Source organism: Rhamphochromis longiceps, linkage group LG22 (assembly GCF_057381845.1).
Source record: "Rhamphochromis longiceps isolate RC_006_pf linkage group LG22, R_longiceps_female_GT1.1, whole genome shotgun sequence".
Taxonomy (NCBI): domain Eukaryota; kingdom Metazoa; phylum Chordata; class Actinopteri; order Cichliformes; family Cichlidae; genus Rhamphochromis; species Rhamphochromis longiceps.
Genome location: NC_140577.1, coordinates 4,070,631 through 4,092,357, shown reverse-complemented (window position 1 = coordinate 4,092,357; position 21,727 = coordinate 4,070,631). Strand labels below are relative to the sequence as shown.

General features: G+C 39.7%; 1 protein-coding gene and 1 long non-coding RNA gene across 3 annotated transcripts; one reads left to right on the top strand and one right to left on the bottom strand.

Moving 5' to 3' along the window:
• Positions 1-3,289: 3,289 nt before the first annotated feature.
• Positions 3,290-18,490, bottom strand: cacng6a (calcium channel, voltage-dependent, gamma subunit 6a). 2 transcript variants are annotated; one of them, XM_085395101.1, is made up of 7 exons: positions 18,435-18,490; positions 14,488-15,079; positions 12,878-12,988; positions 12,532-12,640; positions 8,432-8,506; positions 5,751-5,888; positions 3,290-5,659 (listed from the first exon to the last, which is right to left on the bottom strand). In XM_085395101.1, the coding sequence occupies exons 2-7, from the start codon at positions 14,695-14,697 to the stop codon at positions 5,439-5,441; spliced, it is 864 nt and encodes a 287-aa protein (XP_085251227.1). In that variant the 5' UTR covers positions 14,698-15,079; positions 18,435-18,490; the 3' UTR covers positions 3,290-5,438. The 2 variants fall into 2 exon arrangements, with proteins under 2 accessions (XP_085251227.1, XP_085251228.1); XM_085395102.1 differs by lacking the exon at positions 18,435-18,490 and adding an exon at positions 18,067-18,215.
• LOC146643162 (uncharacterized) lies at positions 5,577-20,563 on the top strand. The gene is made up of 2 exons (XR_014909203.1): positions 5,577-5,692; positions 19,576-20,563. It is a non-coding gene; the product is annotated as an uncharacterized LOC146643162 (long non-coding RNA).
• Positions 20,564-21,727: the final 1,164 nt, after the last annotated feature.

Here is a 21,727-nt window from a genome sequence, read left to right as displayed (position 1 = left end):
GGAAACTAACACTGACACAGAGACTAAGACACATGAGCTTGATAAGCCCAAGTAAAGACAAAGAAAAAACTCAGACTTGGCATGCGGAACATAGGATGGAAAGAAAAAAGTTAGTAACTAACAAGATCAGAATGAAAACATAACCTAGGCAAAGGTAATATCAAAAATGGAAAACTACAACTCAAGCTGAAAACTGAGTCCAGTTTGTTAATGACAGGCACATTGGCCAATTTGGAGGGGCCTGATTATCTCCAGGGTTCCTCAGACGTTGACTGAACATGAGTGGCAGGTGTTTAAATGTAAAACACTATGTACTGTAAATCAGGGGAGGATGAAAATGCGCAGGGCCTGGTGCAGACTGCCGACGCAATGAGAAAAGTTGTAGTTCTAAAAGTTTAGGCTATCTGTGCTTGCTTCACTTTATAGCTTCTCCTATTAAACTCAGGATGATAATTTGATTCTCTGTGGTGCAGTAAAGTGGATTGGATGATGTCAGGAATGCACGATGCCAGGGGTTCAGTTTAAACCCGATTCACACTGTGCTCACCCAGTGAGTACCACGTGTATCATCAAATCTGTGCACCACGCAGAGAAGAGATCCAGTGTGTAAATGTGTCTCAGAACAAATAAATTTGAGTGTGTTTGCATGCACAGCTCGTCTCCAGGTTTGTGTTTCTCCTGCTACGTCAGTCCTATTAGCCACAGTTTATTTTTAGCCAGGAGGTCGCAGCCAAACAGCGTGGGAGACCATTCAGAGAGACGCGAGCCTGGAAGGAGGTCAACATGGTGACAGAGTTGTGCCGTGAGCATGATAACAAGAACTGAACCAGTGATGAAGGCAGTGCGGGGTTCTGAAAATCCAGATCTGAGCAATTTGTACATGCTGCATGAAAATGCACTCAAAAACCATTCTTATCCCTGCACGTTTTAATGGTATCCTTCAGTGATCCAGAGTGTTGTTCCATAACCATCTGCCATTAGCCAAAGAGCATAGGATAATTGTTTGATTTGAAAGTAATAACACCGGATTATTTTACACTTACAAATTCAATAAAATGTAAAAGGATAATGTTGGATATGTTAGTAGTTGCTGATGTGAAGAAGGTGATTTAGATGGTGTTCTGGCCGTCTAAATGTGTACTGTATCATATAACAGCATGTAACATGCAACTGAAATGTTCAGAGTTCAAATTTAGCCGGGGACCTTTGTTATATGTCATTGCACTCTTTCTCTTTTCTCATTTTCTGCAGTTCTTTACAGTTTGCTGTCTTAATAAGTCAAATTTGTTCAAATATCAAGATTAAAAAAATATTCATGTGCAATAAGTAGGAATATCCTTTGAAGAGATGTTTTGAGTTTTCCTTTTCCTTATTACAAAGAAAGCAGCTGTAGTGAAGACTGAGTGCAATCCAAAACCCAGCTGATAACAGTGCTAATATTATTCACAATTCTCTGGTTTCCACTGAATTTAAGATCAGAATGTGAGCTAAAGGCTCTGTGTGGCATACATCTAAAGATTACAGGACACATTAGGAAAATTCATATTTTATGGATTAACCTGACAGTCAGATTACTTGTGCTCAATTCACATGAGGTTAAATAACCTTTGAGTAGTATAGTTGAATCTATGAATTAGTATCTTTGAATGTATGAAATTGTGAATCACTGTGAGTTACAGTTTAAAGTACCTTCTGTGCTAACTAATATTGAATCGTGCTATATAAATTCCAGACTTTTACTTCCTGTTGTTCTTTTCCAAAATGCCAGGAAGAAGAAATCTTAATAAAGACTCAGAACTGGATCTTCACCTGCTAACTTTTGCCTTTACTGACTAATAAGATTCAGCTGATAATTTTGTGATTTTTATTTCATATGTACAGTATCTATATGTCTCTTTGTGAACTCAGCAGCAGGATAAATATAGACTTTAAGGCAACTTTATTACCTTACTCATAGTGTCATCTAGTTGACACTTGAACTACATTTACAACTTACGTTTGTCACACACCTGCGTATGCGAGGTGGAATCGAAAAGTATTGACTGTGCCTATAAAAAGAAAACACATGCCGTATTAGGTAGCAATGATACACTGCTCGAAGTGCTCCTGTCACTTGCAAAATGCTTGCTTGAAGTCCTGTTCTGAATGCATATCATGCACTGCCCAGAGGACATGCTGGAACGCCAGCTGGGGACTGTATCAAGACACTGGCCCTTCAACTTGAATTTTACCTTGGAGAGGAGGACATAGCTGCAGGGGGTACAATGTGATATGTAAGAAAAGTGGGGAGTTTAACCCCGGGTCACAAATTCACAACCCCATGAATGATGAAAAATACCAGTTGAACCATCTTCAGTCTTTGTAGCCTGCAGATTGCTGTTTGGTCTCTGGATCTCCTGTGGATCACACATAGTGGATTCTGCTCCACTGTGCAATGCCTGCACATATAAAGTAGTCACAAAAATGCATGTCCTACTGTTGATGATGCAAAATAATGTCAAAGTATAAGTGTATGTTATACAAATGTCACTGGCATCATACCTATACCAAAGCACCATGAAGCTAACACAGAGCAAAAAGTGTATCATCACATCCACAAAGTGTAGACACACCTGCGAGTGTATGTGAGGTGCAGGGCAGAGTGGCATCATTTAATGTAGCAGCTAGGGTTAGCTTAAACACTCAGAGCTGAGATAGGGACAGGAGTGGTAATTTAATCTGTGAATAAATTAGGAATTTAGTCCTGAGCAGTTTGCTCGTCTCCTCAGCAACACCATGACAGCCAAACTGCACCTGTGTGAGTAACTCAGTCCCACTAAGGATGTTTGCTGTGAGAACTGAATCTCCAGGTGTGTGAGAGAAGCTGCCGGCCAAACTTTAGCCAGCCATAAAATGTGTAAATAAGCTGAGGCTACATCATAGCGCTTAGTGACAGGCTTCCATGACAAATGGTGGTTTGAGAGAATCCAGTAGTGCTCCTGTTATTTAGTTATTTAGCAATGGATCGCCCAGAATATAATCATATGTGTTAAAATTCCATAAATATTTCATTTTTACATACACAAATATCATTAGTACCCATATATCATCACACCCCTACTGTGAACCAAACATACTGGTAAAAAAAAAAAAAAAACTCACTGTGGCACAACACATCTTTGTTATGTTGTGCCAAGCAGAGCCAATTTTGTAAAAAAAAACAAAAAACAAATTGTGACCCACCAAACATTTACACACCTGATCATTTAGATGCAGCGAGATGGACAAGGACAGGTCTGATCTACTCAAACATCCTGGTGTACAGTATATGCCAGACTTCAGGTTTTAATCTCAAAGCATGTTTTTTATTCAAAATACAGAATAATACTTCTGCAATATTACACAGCATTTTAATCTGATGAGATTCCAATGAACAGAACCCAAAGAAAAAGTATGAAATAGAGCATGTAGTTAACAGTTCAGTTATGAGGTGTAAAGTGGGACAGTTCATAAAAGCAGCGATAGTGGAGGCAGCGACTGTAAGCCAAGAACGTGTTGAGAGTGCAGAATAGGAGAAAAATGGAACCTGATAGAGGATGACATTAAATATTCATGTGATGTTTAATAATGAAATGAACTCATTCATACTCAGTCGATTCAGTTCAAAAAAGTTGCAGCGACAGTTCACCCTTCATTCAGGCAGAGAAGCACTTTGTTTTAACAGAAATCATCCGAGAAAAACCTTGAAGGTAAAAACCTGGCAGCTGATTAACACAGTGCAGCTTCTGCAGGACTGTGTAGTCCCCTCTGTACTTACATTTAAAATGTCAAACCAATACTGTTCTTACAGTGTTCTTGTATCTGCATGTGATGAAGATGACAAGACAGGAGTGTTACGCTACATTTATAACAGCCAAATATATATATAAATACATGTATATGTACTGGTACAATATTACAACAGGATGGACCTGTCTCCTTGAAGTTATATTTATACGTTGAACACAGTGAATTGTGATCATTTATTTTATCAGCCAAATATATGGAAAGTTTTGTAAGCTCATATATGACCTTGAAAATATACTCAAACAAGCTTTGATCTTATTATAATTTCCATTTCTGATTACTGCAGAAATTCTAATGTTTTCCAGTGAACCAAGTAGCAATAGTGATATTGAATCATATCAGCATTATTTAGTGCTGCAGAAGCTTCATGGCTAACCCGCAACATGATCCCTTTTTGGCTTTTAAAAAATATAACTGAAAACCATTTTAAAAGCATGTACCGTCCATTTTCTTCTGCTTATCCAATTCAGAGGGATACAGCCCAGTAACAATTATATTTTACTGACAAGTTTTTGTCAGTAAATACACAATTTAGCAGCTTTTTCTTTTTAAATTTACAAAAGTGATTTTGTTTTGAATTAAATGCATATAATTGTAATTTCAAGAAGACGGGCTCATACATGGTTATGCAGGTAATTCGAAATAATCTCAATATACACAAAGGATCAACAAAAAACATCATAGCAATAATAAAGGAGCTCTGCGGGAGAAAAGGCAATCAGGGTTGTTTTTTTTCACACATCACTAAAAATAAACTTTATGACTTTCTCAAATTGGCAGTCAGCACACAGTTCTGATGATGGTGTGGTCACATCGTTACCTGAGCAGAAAGGCAGCTTTTTAAAAGAAAATGAGAAAGCTATCGAAGCGTAGCCACAGTAAATGTATTTGGGGTAAAACAAGAGTGACATTAACACAACATTTAACTGCTGAATGCTCTCGGCTTGTGCAATTGTGCATCTATGAGCAGAACCTTTCTCAGAGTAAACACACAGAACAAAAGTCATTTTAAAAGCTTATTAGCTAATGGGTGAATTAGCTGTGTGAATAATAAATAAGGAGATAAATTAACTGGAAAGCATTTTAATATGTGTCGAGCATCATAAAAATGTTAGCAGTGAAGGTGGCAGATATTTTAATTGGCATTTCAGCAAATTCTTAAATAAGTAGTGAGTTTAAGTAGAGGGATGAAAATCATGAATATTAAAAAAAAAAAGTTGGAAGGAACAAAATTTTTCTTTTCTTTTTTTTAAATCATTTTTGAATTATTAACAACAATAGCCTCTAAACCCTGCAAGATCATTAGTAAGACAATACAGAAGTGTTTCCCACACACATCTGAGCAATAAGGTCACCACATTCTTTGTAAATTAATGGCTTGTTGTGCAACAGAAAGAAATTAAAGCTATTTTTTACTAAATTAGGATACGATAATGGCATATTTTGGTAAATGCAGTAACTAAAGTAAAACCAGCGACTCTTTTAACAAAATTGCTCTAAGTCAACAGAAAAAGCTATCTCTTTGGTAAGACATCTCTGGGAAACCTCCTCACTTCTCTGCACCCTCCCCCTTACAAGAGGGGCAGATAAAATGCACCATCACCTCCAGTCCACTAGCTACTGCTGTCCTTGTGAGGGAGGCACTTCTGCCAGGGGCTGTAGGGCAACGCCAACAGCAGGAAGAGGATCCCACCCACGATGAGGACAGCCCCCGCACAGCCAATACACGATACTGACCAGGAGAGCTCATGGTGGAGAGGAACTGTGTGATTGCTGGCAAGAAAAGCCAAAACAGACTGGTGGAAAACCAAGAGGGACAGGAGCACCAGAACACCTGTGATGGAGGAACCAGAACGAGCTGTGAGAGGTATAGTTTTGGATAAATTTGCCTTTGTGAGGGTAACTTTGCTGCCACCTTTACTGACCTGACAGAATGAAGCATACAGATGCTGGTTTAAGGAAAAACAGGATCTCCTTACTGAGAGCCATAGTGATGCAGATGGCGCCCATCACCATCAGAAACAGGCTGAATAGGGCCAACATTGCTGCTGCCACATTCAGATCTACATAGGGAATAATGACGGTGTTAATATAAGTGGATTTTGGACAGAACTCGATCAAAAGGTGGTTCATTTATTTCTGTGTTCAACAGGGAAAAATGTATCGTATCTAAAAGACAGAGCGGACAAGTTTGTAACCAGCTGCTGCCTTTTAAATGCCGCCATTGTTTTTGTCTCACTGTAATGTTGCTGTAGCATAGCATTAGGGGGTGTCAGCACAGAAGAAGACTACCAGAGAGGATACCACTGACTGAAATGATGAAGTGGTAAAAACATTAGATGGTTACATACACAACTGGCGCCTTGTTCTGTAGCAATCAACTGTCAGCAACAAAGCGATGCATGACGAGTAAATCGCTTTAAATGCGGACAGGGCTTTCGTGTGTAACAGCTCGTAGCAAGGTTGAACAAATGATACGTAAACCATTTTATATTTGTGTTAGTAGGAGTCTATTTCATGGAAAAAATATACACAATTAGCCAGTTCACTAATGACGGGGGTGACACAGTTGAGGAATGACAGTAACAAATTGCAAATGATTTCCAGTAGGAATGATAAAGCAGCTTTGTACGCAGTTTGGTTTGACTAATGAAAAATTAGCAATGGGAATGATCCCATGTTGCAAATCACAGCTTCCATGTTAAGGCATGAGGTTTCAGGAGCTTGCTCAAATAAAAGCTGCTTAACATTCCAGTTTGTGAATCACTCTGTTGTAATAAATGCTCAACTAACATTGTGACTGTATACCCAAACTAAATCTTAAATTCATGTTTTGGGGCATGCTCAATCATCCAGGTAAGTAAACGCTAAAAGGTTGATTCTGTTCATCCGGGCGTAACGTTTTCAGTGGGAGAAACGTTTCGTCACTCATCCAAGTGACCTCACAGCCCATTGTTCATTCAGTGGGCTGGTTTCAGTCAATGTGCAAATGTACTGTTTTTAAGGTTGGGGAAACCTGCAGCTGAGCCTGAAGAAGTCAATTGGATGAGTGATGAAACGTTTCTCCCACTGAAAGCACTACGTCCACATGAACAGTGACACAAGTTAGGTTGAACACAAAATCGGAAAACCCTTGGCTAGCATACACTCATTTAGATTCTGGAGATAAAAGTTAGTATTTTGACCTTTCCCGTAAAACCAGCTGATATCCAGGCCAAGACTTCCTCTTCCATGTGCCAGTCATTGTTTATGAATGCTAAAATGTCATTGGACAGTTTAGGTTTTGGCAAATTTATTTCCTCAGTTGCGCTGCACATGGACTCATTTACATGAACACAACCAGAGCTTTCTAAATTTGATTAGACTTCAGGTGGAATACAAATGCAAATAAGAAAGCTTGTAGTAATAAAAAAATGTTTGTTTATAGGTGATATTTGATTCTACTTATTTGCAGAAATTGTTTTGCATAGATTACACTGAAGACACATTTGAGTTGAAAATGTGTATATTATATATATATATTTTAACTATAAGACAGCGGTCCATAACCTTTTTTGTGCCATACACTGGTTTATGTCCAACAATATTTTCATGGACTGGCCTTTAAGGTGTAGCAGATAAATACAACAAAAATTAAACCAGTACCAAAAAAAAGAACATCTATTCATAACACACAGAAAAAGACCCAGGGAAAGCGAGTTAACGATAAAAGAAATAACGATACAAATCAATAAAAACCCTGAAAACTATAAATTTCACACCCAAGCCTCAACTCATGACTGGTCCATGGTCCACTGGTTGGAGACCACTGCTATAAGAGACAGAATATAAAGTAGTGCGATAAAGTTGGGAAAAGATAGAAATTTTAGGGTCATCTTATTTGTTGGATTCTGACAACATATATCCTGCCAAAAAAGAAGACAGCACTTTCTCTGCTAGCTACAGAGCTACAGATAATGTAACAGAAAATTTTTGTGTTGAACAATTTTCAGTCCCTCCAAAACCACCGATGCTACAGATGTAAATGGCATGTTGGATGTCTTGGAAAGTGCTTTTATTCCAATAACACAATCATCTTCAGATGTAAAAGGTTTGGATAGGTGTATGGATTTTGAATTAGACTCCAAATGAATTATTTTTCATACTCGTGGCGACTTTAAATCACTAGATTGAGGCTTATAGCGTGACAATGATGTGGCACCAGTGAACAATGAGTTTTTAATGTACGTGCGTCTTTCTTCATTCAGTGTATGGCGCTGTGTGATCTTAATACATTATGAAACTGCCAGTGAAATGGGAGGTTAGACAGCAGCTCGGAGGCACTTGAACGCAGCGTAGGCGGAATGCATTTCAAACACTCGGGGAGCAGACAATGATCAACCTGAAAGAGCGTAGCAAGGAGGTGAAGGGAGACACAGAGAAAACGATGGGACAGAGAAATACAGGGATAGATCATGGGAAAGGTGATGGCAGGATAAGAGAGGATAAAGATGAAAGGGCAGAGAGGGCACAGGTGAAAGGGGGAGGGGGTGGGGTCAGTGAGAGGTACAAGTGGAGAAAAAAGAAAAGAGAGGAGTGGGCAGCTGAAAGAGCCTAAGTGACTCACTTTTCTGTGTCGTCTTCTGAAACATCACAGCATTTTCCCCTGTAGTAAAAAACTTGAAGTACGTGCAGTTTGATTCTGCAGGAGACAAAAGGAGAGCGAAAGACAAATCGCTATAAGTGACATGAACACTGACAGGTAATCTCCTGTAGTTGCAAATTATCTTGATCATCTTTTTGAAATTCAAGAAGCCACATCCCCACATCCTCTTCCTCGTCCCACCCCTGGATGCTTTGGTTTCAATTATTCTCCATCAAACATAATCAGCCGTGAACGTCAATGACAAGCTCAAGGTGACAACCCAATGCTTCCTGCGCAATTTGTATTCTGCCTTCTTGATGATGTGTTACAGTAATTAGAAATTGGCCGTCAAATAGATTGTGACACCTCTATCTGTTCCCTTGTGCATTGGCAAACACGAGCATGCACAACACGCGCACACATCACTCTTAATTAGTGTGATCAAAGCCGCATCCTCAGTGTTCTGGCTTGGTCTCTTTTTTTTCTGCTGCCGCAGCTATAAGAGTTTCAGCGAACACTGCAGCACTCTAAAATCCCAATTGACAGAATTCAAATCCCATCAACAAATAAAGGCTCGCTGTAGCTGGCCAGTCAGGCAATAATTGGACTTTCCTTTCATTGACCACAGAACATGTGTACACTTTAATCCCCAAAGGAATTTGTGGGCCAGCATTTCCATCATCAGTGTCTGGCTAAGAAGAAAACCCCTAAAATAACATCTCACATTTAAATTGGATAAAGGATCTTAATAAAGCAGGAAAGTCAGAACAGTCAGTGATGTAGCAGTTCATCTGACTCATGATCCATCAGTTCCCAGGTTATTGCCTGTAAATGTGACCTTGAACACAGAATGGGTGAAGACAATATTGTAGGTGGAGTAGCAGGTCTCCTGAACTGTGGACAGACGGATGGATGGACACATTGTTGTGGTATATACTGATCAGTCCTTTGACTGGATGAGCTAAAATCTAAAAATTCAATGATGATCATTTTTAAATTCTGAGGTTTGGGTTCAGCAACTTGCTGTTTTTCATGTTCTTCGAATAAATAAATCTGTGAATGAATAAATATTTGAGTTTTTATTGAAAGTTGTAGTATAGACTAAAAGCTAAACTTTATATACATCCATATTATATTAAGAGGAGATTTTATCTCAAATTATACTCCATACATTCATAAATGGAATCACTGAGCTTTTTCAGAATGCATGTATGCGTCACTATTAGTGCTATGTGACATCTCAATATGGCTACATAATATCTTTGTTTAAGCAGAATTAAACCTTGGTAAATCTAACCATCCATGTAACCATATAAAAAGAAAAAAATGATCAAAATGAGAGTATATTATATTAGTGATGGGTGGTCCAGCTCTTTTCAAAGATTTGGCTCTTTTGACTCGGCTCCCTTAGAAAAGCCTGGCTAAATGGCCCTTCATTCAGAGCATTGTATTTTAGCCTAATTTAGCAGTTCCGAGTTATCTTACTTTTGCATTTTGCTCGTTTCTTTAGCCTTGAATTCAAATTCATCTCCTCGTCTCTCTGTCTCTTGCCTGTACCGCTGCACTCGTTGTCTCCTGAACCTCTGCCTTCTTGCTTCTTTTACATAATGTTATGATCCTTGCCTGTCTTTGCATGTGATTGGTCTGCTTGGTGTGCCCAGCAAAATAAAGAAGATTCTCAGCAGAGCTGAGCAGGAGCGGTTAAAAGTTGTTTCGCTTTTGATGTTTGCTACAAAGAATCGGCTCGTTTGCAAATGACACATATTGCATTTATTGTTCTACTGCCCATGATGTTCTGCAGGGTGTTTGACTTTGTAACACGTGTACTGCACTTACTATGTTCCAGTAGTTTCTAACATTGTAGTTTAGCAATTTAAAGGAGTCTATAACATAAAAGAAGGTTTGTTTTGTTCTTTGACAGTGAATCTTTTTCCTGATGCAGGGTGCAGGCCAAGAATTTTACTTGTTTCAGCTTCATATTCATTCCTTCCACATGTTCAAAAAATCTTACTGCACCCCCATTACCCTGTAAAGCTTTCTCACTTGATGATAATCAAAGAGATCTCTTCTCTGATAAGATGCAGAGATGTCTCTGTGGACTCCTCAGTCCAAAATCTCAATTTTGTTCTTTTATACGAATCATTTAGCAAAAAGAGGAGTTCATACAGGTGAGTCATGGAAAATAGGAGCGATACTGCAAATATGTCCTGGTCCTGGGTCTGGTCATTCAGTGTTTCTGATTTTGAATTAAGTTATACTTTTTATATTATGGCTTTCTGGTTGTATGGTAATTATAGTTCTGGTTTTTAGGTTTTCTGTTCTGTTTCTGTGTTTTTTACTGTGTTCCACGTCTAGTCAGTTTTGCCTCTGTGCCTCATGTTTCCTCTGTTCCCAGGTCTGTCATGTTTCCACGTCTTAGTGTCAAGCGTCTGTGTGAATTGTCTCATGTTTTTATTTTCATAGTCCCTGTCCTGCGTGCAGTGTTTCTAGTTTTGCCTCCCCTTGTCTTGTTACGTTTGATTACTCCCAGCTGTGCTTTCCTCCTGTGTCTCATTCCCTCATTTCCCCTCACTGTATTTAAGCCCTGTGTTTCTCTCTGTCAGTGTTGCTTTGTACCGTTACCATGCTGTGTGCTTTTCCCCCCTCCGTGTTCTTGGTAGGGTTCTACCTCTATTCCCAGTGTCTTAGTTCCTTGTCATTAATTTCTAGTGTTCTGTTTTTGGATTTTTGGTTCCTAGTATGTTTTTGCTACAGCGCAATAAAGCTGCCTCTTTTAGTTCACCCTTGTGTCCTGTGAGTGCTGCATTTGGGTCCTTCATCCTATCTGCCACACAGCACACCTTGACAAAATAGCTTTAACAATGTTTCCAAAGTTTTCCAACCCACAGTCTCATTTTGTTCTGCTGCTCCTGCACCTGAAACTGTAAGTTGTGAGATCAGTAGAACCTGATTAGGCTTGAGAACTGGTAGGGTATATGACAGCATAGAGTTGGAGCATTGGGTATTATTTTAGTCCATTGGTGTTGAGGCACTGTTTTGGACATTTTGAAGCCTCAGCTGTGGGCTGTTTGAGCAAGAAGAGACCATATTTGCATTAGAGGTTTTCATTATCAGCTAATGATAGCAAGCTTGATTAGCAGGCTGCATCCATAAATTCTATAGGTGCAGCACACCGATAGACTAGAATTTTACTCACCAAAACTAAAGCACAAAATTCTTGAGTGTTCTAATTATTAGTTAATGGATCAACAGCACAAGTATGAAGGGATGGTCAAACTGAGTATATATGAGCCAAAGCTGTTTTCATACCAGGATGTAAACATGACTTTTATTGCTGTAAAGTTTGGCATTTTAAAATGGGATTCTGAGATCTGAAGTTTTTTGCAGTTCAATGTGACAGTTGTTTTGCTGCTTCGGTATACACTAGACAAGTCAGTCTATCACAAGGATTACATATACCACCACATACTCTTCCATCAAAACATATGATCAGTTTAGAATGACCTGTTTATCTAATGTGCATGCCTTTGGACTATAGGAAGAAAGTACAGCGAGAACATGCAGACTCCACGCAGACAGGCCCCAGCCAACCACTGCTGAACACTGCACCGCTCTCTCATCATGGCAGAACAGCATTTGAAATCATTAAAACAGATATATTAAAACCCATGCAGTATGAACACAAGTTAAAATTCAAGTGTTTAGACACTCAAACAGAAGCCGGATATTGTTGTCCTTGTTCTGTTGTATCCCTTCACTTGACCCAAAAACAAAATGTGGACCATTTCACTCTGTAACAATGACTCAGTCAGTTACTCAGCCAGACTATTCAGCCTGCCAGCCATCAAACAGTGAGCCAAGCATCATTTGTCTAGCCAAAAAGTCAGGTAGACCACTCCTTCATTCTAACTCTCTCCCTCAAACTGAACTGTCCAACAAGCTCGACGGTTTGACAAACGTCCAGTCAGCTGATTGCTCCATCAATCATCTGTTCAAACCTCTTTTCATCAGACGGACTAGTCATCCATCATCCAAAAGTTAGACACACATCCACCCAACCAGTCAGTAATTTCACAAGTCACCTCCAGCCAGTTCAGCAGGTCCGCAGCTCTCTCTCTCTGGGTCAATATCAGACACCCACAGGGTCTTGGTGCAGCCCTTCCACAGCCCATAGTGGGCTGTCAGACAAGTCTGCAAAACAAAGACTGTTGATTTAAAATCAGGGGTAATATTTTTTGCCATCGATCACAGGGTTTTGCCCTTTGGACCAAACAGCCTTTCATTTCTAAAAGGAAATGACTGTTTAGTTGGTACTTTAGCCCGTACTACTTCTACCCTGGACAGATAATATCTAAGACACTCTGTCACATCTGTTTATCAGTGAAAACAGCAACATAGCTCATGAACAGAAAAAAGTCTGACTTTCACCTGATTGTTATAGAAACTCTTCGGCGGTGCCAGCTCCACCCAGAACTCAGTCCCGACCCCGAGGACTGTCAGGACTACACCAACAATGGTGACAAAGAATGCTAATTTGATCTGGTGACAAAACAAGAACAATTTAAGTTAACGTAAGGATTTTTTTTTTTCATAAATGTACTGTCACTGGCGTGTGCTCAAGTCGTGAGGTGTAGTCAGTTACAGTGTCCCTTACACGCTGCCCTTTAGTCTCTAATTGTTAGCGTTCATTCCCAGATTATACAGTCTATTCCTATTTGGTAGGGACCCACACCTGCCAAAATCTAATACACAACAAAAGATAAACAGACTAACTAATGTGCCCCATTTATATCATATTTTATTCACAGCATTGTGCAAAAGTCTTGAAGTACCATTTCTTTATATTTTGCTTGGAAAATTGGAACTAGTTGCAATGATTATTGAAGCAATGCGGTATATAAGGCAAAACCAGACAGCTTGTACTCTTTTAGGCAACCTTTCTTTTAATTTCTTTTAGTAGTCTTCAGGAATATCCCTAGCCCCACTGCCTAAAATATAGGCCCAAACTATGACAGAGCTATTTCTTTTCTTTGTCATTATGCAAATGACCAGATGTTCATGCAAAGAATAGTGTAACTGCCACTGCCTCCAGTAAGAACACCATTAGATAAATTTCCAGGTTATTGCTTATAAATAACTTTTGAATACCGTCAAATTCAATGTAGTGACAAAACGGGATGTAAACATCTTAAATAAATATGTTTAGATAAAACTAAATATACTGCATATATATGAGAGAGAGAGTATTTAATTGAAAGTTAAACAAGCAAGTTAATGAAATGAAATGAAGACATCACTTTCAGTTTGTCACATATTAATTTATTTCTAAATGTATTTTTAACAGTAGTTTTTAGGGCATTTTACTGAGGATGTGTTGATGAATTTGTTGATTTATTTCTGTAATTTAAATTTTGTCAGTTGTGATCCTCCATACCATCCAAACAATAAACGGCAGCATAGAAATAGGACTCCTACCCATCACTCCTACACACAGCACTACACAGAATCAAAATGGTGCTTTCAGAGGTGTCTGGCTGAGCTCAGTTACATAAAATTACTTAGATTATTTAGACTAAGTCTGTAAAGCACATAATGCTGACTTTTTTACTCATAAATCATATATGATTTGGTCACATATATGACTATAGTGACCAAACAAAGATATGTCCCATTCCCATTTTTTCTCACTGCCTGATGTTGTCAGATGAATGACAGACAGCAAGGCCAGAAAATTGTTCTAATAGTAAAATAATACAATTTTGAAATAGGAAAATTAATAGCTTTTCATAGTCACATACCTATTTGACACCTATAGATTGCATTTCAGTTTAATCTTTATCACCTTATTGTCAGATAACTGAAATTAATCTTTTCAAAACATGTATTTTCTAATATTCCGAGCCATTTTCTGATCCTGTGGTGTGTTCCCTGTACCTTGACTTCACTTAAGGCAGCTATTTGATTGGTTCTGTTACCTCCAGACTACGATCATGCATCCAGAAAATAAACATACATCTACACAATATAAAACCAGTTACCTTTCCCTCCTGGGCCTCACTCATGGCATGTCCTGTTGATGTTGTCCTGCGGCGCTTGTTCCCACCAAATGTACTGCGTCCACTCATCAGGCTGGCCAGACCCCCTGCACCCTGGGCTGGTCCTCCTGGTACAGGCCCGCCAGCCACTCCGGGGGTCCCTGGGCCTACAGTGCGGCCCTCCTCGTCAGTCACAAAAAACGTTGACCACATTTTGAGAAAATATAAAACTACCAAGGAAGCCGAGCAGGGTCCAGTCTGTGGTCTAACTCGATTTGGGCTTTTCTTCAATTCAAGATTAAGAGTAGAGCAAAAACAGAGGAAATGGCTAGTTAGGAATTGAAAGAAAAACTATTAAAATGTCCAGAATGGGACCAGAAACTAGACATACAACGTCTTTAGGAGGAAAAGGTGCCAATTATCCTTCTCTTGAAAAGAATGCTGAGGAAAAATGGTGGCTTGGATGACAGATACAAAACCGCTAAGTGAATCATCATGGAAAAAATAAACGATTACAGATTAAAGAAGATGTACTGAGAAGAGTATCTTCTGAACATCAGTAGAGGTAGGTCAGGAGAGTAAGAAAGGACACTTCCTAGAATGAAAAGAGGGAACAAAGAATTAAAATGTAAGAGCCATTAAATATGTTTATATCATCATAAAAGAGGCTTCACATACAGAATGTGCAAAACATGCAAGAGTCACAGAAATATTCAAAAGTGTCAGCTAGTCATTTTGCAAAAGGCTTTATTATATAAAATTTTATTTTAGTAACAGAAATCTGAATTCTCAAATATACATATACAAAGTCAATATAAACTAATTCTTATCTTTTTGGACATAAAAACCAAAAAGCATTAAATATGCAGAATTTAAAAAATGTTATTACAGGAAATGCAAATGTGTAATATCATGATCTGGCTCTTTGATTCATAAAAAACCCAGCAATTTAAATCAAATGATTACATCTAAAACCATTGTGAACTTCATCAGAGGTCCCAACTCATACAAAGACATATTACACAGGTCTGTAACAAAAAAACTCCATAGGATTTTTTGACTGTTTCTTATAGATGTTTACTATGGAACAGGATTAGGGCCACCGGGGGAAAAAAACAAAAAAAAACAAAAAACGGGTGCATCGTTTTTTTTTCGTTTGTTTGTTTGTTTTTTTCCAGAATTCTGAAAAAGAAAGTCAGAATTCAGAGAATTCTGACTTTAATCTTAGAATTCAGGCTTTTTTCTCTGAATTCTTTTTTTCCTCAGAATTCAAACTTTTTTTCAGAATTCAGACTTTTTTCTCAGAAATCTGACTTTAATCTCAGAATTCGGGGGGTGGTAACATAACATTTACCAAAAATATCCCATGCAGCTGAATATTTTTTTCTTGAAGACCTGTTTTATTTGTGAGAAAGTATTGTATTATAAAACTAAATCCAGCTTTGACATTTCATTGTGACTGACCCATGGCTCAAGCAAGATGGTTATTTATGTCAGTGAACAATATAAAAGTCCATTATGAAGTCTCATTATCCGTATATCACCCAGGTGTAAATAATGTCAAACTCTCCAAAAATAGAAACTTTCATGAATGTCATTTGTTCAATCTTAAAAGTAAATGAACAGTTCACAAGACTCTAATTGGGCCATAAAAATGTCTATTCCTGTGTGATCTGAGCCCACATGAAGCAGCTGTTCTGTAACAAAAGTCCACTGTAATTTGAGCCAAAAAAATGACTGCATTAAATAACCAGGATTCAGTGCTTTCATCAGTGCACTTAAAAAAAGGAAGAACACAATACTGGAGAGAGCTCGCAAATACTAGAAATCAGAAATAATTATCTGTGCCCTGTTCTCCATTTTTCATAAGGACACTAAGCCAATATAAAGGCACTTAGCATGGTGGTGTCAAAATCAATTATCTATTTTGAGATGTTGACAGCAAGCACATAGAGAAATAGTCAGCATAGTGAAATCTTAACCTGCTATCTATTCTGAGATACTTTGTGGTACCTCAGCGATACTCATCATGTTCAAGACACGACCAATTACCTATTCTGAGAAACTCTGTGATACGAAGTCACACAGACACATCGCCAGTGAACTCAGTCTTAAACCCTTTGTTTCTGGAGGGGGAATGACGCGGATGCCCCGCTGAGTTCCACCCAGATGCGGTGACAACAGACACAACATGCAACCCTGTGTCTTGTTAGCAAAAATGAAAGCTGTTCCCTGGGGAGAAGACGCAATTTTACTTTCATATCAGCATCTACCTTGTGAATAAGATAACAAGTCACAGAGTGCAGGCTTAGAGACGTTTTCAGTCAGGTTTGTGAAACAGAGATAATAAGCCACAACAACACAGTAGAATATAAACATATGATCACATTAACAGACAAAATCCTCCACTTAATGCACATCTTCAAATTCTAAACCTTTACATATAATAATGCACTTCATTATAGTGATTTATCTCTGTTGATTGTGAAAGTGTCTTGCACAGTAAGTAGAGTTTTTTTAAACCTCTTATCGCAGGGCACAGAAGGATTTGAGCCTATCCCAACTGACATCGAGCACCCTGGACAGGGCGCCAACCATACGTATTTTCACCTTTGGCCAATTTAGTACCACTAATTAAACAGACGCATGCAAACTCCACAGCAAAAGCTGATCAGCAGGTTATGAACCAGAACCTTTTTGAGTGTCTTGGGGACATCATTAATGACACTGGCATTTACAAATGTTATAACAATTTTATAGTGATTTGACAGTGCAAATGTATTAACTGCAAAGCAATTTGTTCTAATAGTCAAATTAGGTTGTAAACATTAGGGGCTCTCTACATAGTGTGTGGCCTAGATTAGTAACAGAAAGCCACAACTCAGAAAAAGTAATTATATACTTGAAATAGCTCTGGTTAGCACACACATTTATCCAATGACAAACATGTTCAAACACTGTTAGCAGTTAAATTCAACATATCTTCTTATATAGCATCCGTGTTATCTGCACATTTACACTAAAGTGGAAAAGAAAATGCAAAAATAGTTTATAGTTTTTCTCAAATGGTTATCTTGCATTAATAGGTAACATTACTCTGGTGTTAAGATATTTTCTAACAAGATTAAATTTTTGTTTAAAAGCACTTTTGTGCCTGATTTATTCATGTTGCAGAACTGCAACTTTTCCCCCTAATTAAGTAAAACTAAAGTTAACTCTGCTCCTGAGAGGGCAAAGGACAGCAGCACTCTTTATAAAAAAAACCAAACATTTATTGCATTTTGTGGTATCATTTGTCTTTGTGCTGGCACTCCTATAATAACGCCTACATAACACTGTAAAAATGACATAACAATACACTGCAGGCAATTTGTCAAAAAAACAGTGGTGCAAAGTGGTCACTATGAGCTTCCATATCTAAAGCAACAGCAAACACAACCACAACAGCAAAACATCACTGACATATTTAACTGCTCGTAGCTGATTTCAAATATTTCTTATGTAAAGTGTCTGGGCACCTGTTTAAAAAAAAAAAAAATTAAAGTCTGCTATCCTTACTCATCAAAACCAATCAGGTCTCACCTTATAAGGCATCCAATATAACACGCTGGAAAAGCAGCAATGAAGCATGAGCAGGAAAGTCCAGCGTCAACCTTTAACAAGTTCACTCACTTTCTTAGTGAATCCAAAAATAAGCCAACATGGAACCCACACAAACACGCACACACAACAAACACCATAAACACTCTGTAAAGGCAACGTTTGAAGTTCAGCTTTATTCCCCCACCAGCCCAGCCCCCTTCACACAGTTCAGCAGCCAGAAATTATCATGCTGAAATTAGACACATTAGTCTCACTTTTTCACTCTTTAACACGTGCTGCACGCCTGCTTCACTGCGCTCGCCGCCATCTCACAAATATCACAACAATGACATTATCAAGTTGCTGACCTGGTTTTTGTGTGTGTGGTTCTGCTCGGAGTGACGGAGGGCGAGCTGAGGCCGGGAGAGGGAGTGATTGAGGGAGGGGAAAGTGAAAGGGTGAGGGGGGGAGGGGAGGGGGAGTGTAGGTCAAAGTAGCTCAGTATTACGTCTGAGGGGGGGTAGATGGGGTAACATGTGCTCATGTTTGAAGGAGGAGGTGAAAAAGAGATGGCGCGTGTGCGTGTTTGTGTGTGTATGTGTGTGTGTCTGTGGTATTCAGTCACACTGTAGCTTCTGTAAGTGAATCTGTTTGTTTACGCTAACATGGACAGTTGCGTTGGACGGCTGTCTCAGCTTCAAAGTGTACTTGTGCGAAAATGAGCACACACATTCAGACCCATCCCCTTCACTGCATGTGTGTGTGTGTTCCTGTGTGTGTGTGCCTCCTCTTTCTATTTTTGCTGCCCACCTGTTAATGACACTAAATCCGACCCAGGGGAAAGGGCTGCAGCAGGGGGCTTGTGTCAGCTCCGCCCTGGCTGTGAGGTTCATGTCTGCGGCCACAGCTACGATCCCGCTGATTGAAGAGGGAATTGTAGATTCAACACCTCAAGTAACACTGCCGGTTAGCTGTCGGTTGGCTCGCATGATCGGATGTTAGACTGGTGAGACCGATTCCACCAGACAGTGAAAACTTGATAGCTTACTGCCAGCTGACAGCAGCAATGAGACACCTTATCCAGTTTGTTTGCTATAACCAATTTAAAGCATTTAGTACGTTAGTCTTTAAGGTCTATTTTGAAACTTAAAATGAACCCATCAAACATTTGGACACTCAGAAACACTGGTAGACCAAGAACTACTTAATATTGTCATTTTATGAATTAAAACAAAAAAGAAAAACAAAGAAAACATTCTGATTTCTGTGGAAGTAATGGAAAGTCTGCAGCATATTGCTTTGGATTCCATTTTATTCTCTTGAACGTCTAGATGGAAATACTGAGCAGAGAAGAAAGCAATTAAGTTTACCATGCAACAAATATACATTAATGTTATAAACCTGTTGTTTACATCATTAAAAATCTGAATCCAGTTATACTTGTCTATGGATCTTGTGCTTGTTCCTGTGCTGACATGATTAGTGCCTCTGTTTTGTCCTTCGGTACAGCTTTGTCCAGCCACTGGTAGGATTTCCGGATGCAAACCACTTTCTCTATTTGCCGGTGGTACATACTGTGCAGGGGTCCTTCCATGATGGTTCGTCCTCTCAGAAAGGAATTGGCAAGAATACCAGAGGAGCAAAGCAACAACTACTGGTAGACAGAGCAGTCACCCAAGACTGCAAGACCCGGCTCCCCAACCTGTGCACTGCCTGGATTGATTACAAGAAGGCCTACGACTCGATCCTGGACCCACACCTGGATCCTGGAATGCCTAGAACTATATAAGATCAACAGGACCCTAAGAGCCTTCATCAGGAACTCAATGGGGATGTGCTGAACAATACTAGAGGCCAACTTCAAGCCCATAGCACAAGTCACGATCAAGTATGGGATCTACCAAGGAGATGAGCTGTTAGATTTGTATTGTTGATTGTCATTTATGCTTAGAAATATTTACTTATATATGCTTAGAGTTTTGTAATTAGTTGTAGATTGGTAGAGGTTTTGATCCTTGATAGTCTGCAAACTTTGTGTGTATTAGACAGCACTTTGGGAGCATGAGAGGTCATACCGTGTCTTATTATTTTATGGTAGGATTAACGTAGTTGCGTCTGTTCTAGTCTAAGTGCTCTTTGTTTAGATGAACTGCAGGACTTCCTCACCGTGTTATCTAGGATGAACCATCTAGGGTGAGGGGGAGGCTACCCTCTTCCTGACCAAGAATGTTTGACCCTTTGATCAGCAGTCCCCACACACACACACACACACACACACACACACACACACACACACACACACACACACACACACACACACACACAGGCAAGGTACTCTTTGTTTGTATGTAGACGTCGTATGTTAATGAACCTATGCATATTCATGTAACCTCAATAAAAGGACAGTGTATGGGAGAACGGACGAGAGCTACTGGGGTCAAGCGAAGGAACGGCGTTTGTCCGGTTCTCTCCCGTGCACGAGTACCATGAAGAAGTTTGCCTACTTGTGTCTTGCTTAGCAGTGTAATTATATTGTCTTCAACGTTCCAGCGGATGGGTTCAAGCTACAAACCTATCATTAATTGGTCCTTCGATGCCGGATCCCTGGGATCGCATTCACCGAGGGGGGGGAGGCACGCTGAAAGACTGACGTCAGCCAGGAAGTTCCTGTGGATTCGCTGTCTGTCTTTCTCCTCGATGAATGGCGATCGGCGGGATTCAGGCTGATATTACACGCTAAGCAACGCCAAGTAAGTTTAAAGAGGCCGACTCTATAACCGTGTCGTTGTGCAGTCTCCGCCATTTTGTGAGGCGTTGAGAAGTTCGCTGCTTTGTGGAGCGATAACTGGGTTAGTGTCCCGAAAAAGAAGTTTTGGTTAAATCGCCCAAGGGTCCCAAGCGTCCGGTGAGTGTCCGGTTTTGAAATCGCCCTGGGTGTGTGTCCCGAGCGTCCCTTCATTGGGTTTTGTCGCGCGAGTGGGTGAGCGTCCCACAACTGGGTCAGGGTCCCGAGCGGTCCGGTGTGAGTCCGGAGTAGGCCTATTTTGTGTTGTTGTCATTGTTGTCGTCGTCGTCGTTTTTGTTGTTGTTGTTGTGTGAGTGTGTGCGGAGCAGAACACGTGGTCTGTAACACCGACTGTTGTTGTTATCATGGGTTTCTAAGCAACCAAGAGTGAGTTAGAGGGAGAAAGACGTTTGTGCTGGACTTTGCTCCTGGCAGCACAAAGTATTTATGTATAAAAGAGAGAGAGCGAAGGCTCCACAGCTGCGTGGGTGCACGCGAATGCGGTCGCGCGGGTTTCACGCGGACCTGAGCCGTGCGGTTAATCGCAGGCTTATAAATGGAAGAGATTCAAATGTTAGAAGTTTTCAGAAAACACACCAGCCTTGAAGAGTGTGTGGAAAAGGCCAGCCCACATCAGCAGCTGTGCTCTGGTGGGTGGCTTTCCCCCCACCCCTTCCTGACACAAAATGTTAACAGCCTGTGTGCCAAACCATTGAGGTGGATAGTTGTTAAAAGTAACCTACATTAAACTTGTGGTTGCTTAAATTCAGTACAATGACATGTGAGGTGAAGTGATATAGGTAAATATTTAAACTAATGAAGTGCATAGAGGCACTTGACCTGTGTGGAAGACGGTCGTCTTGTTATGAGCCATTG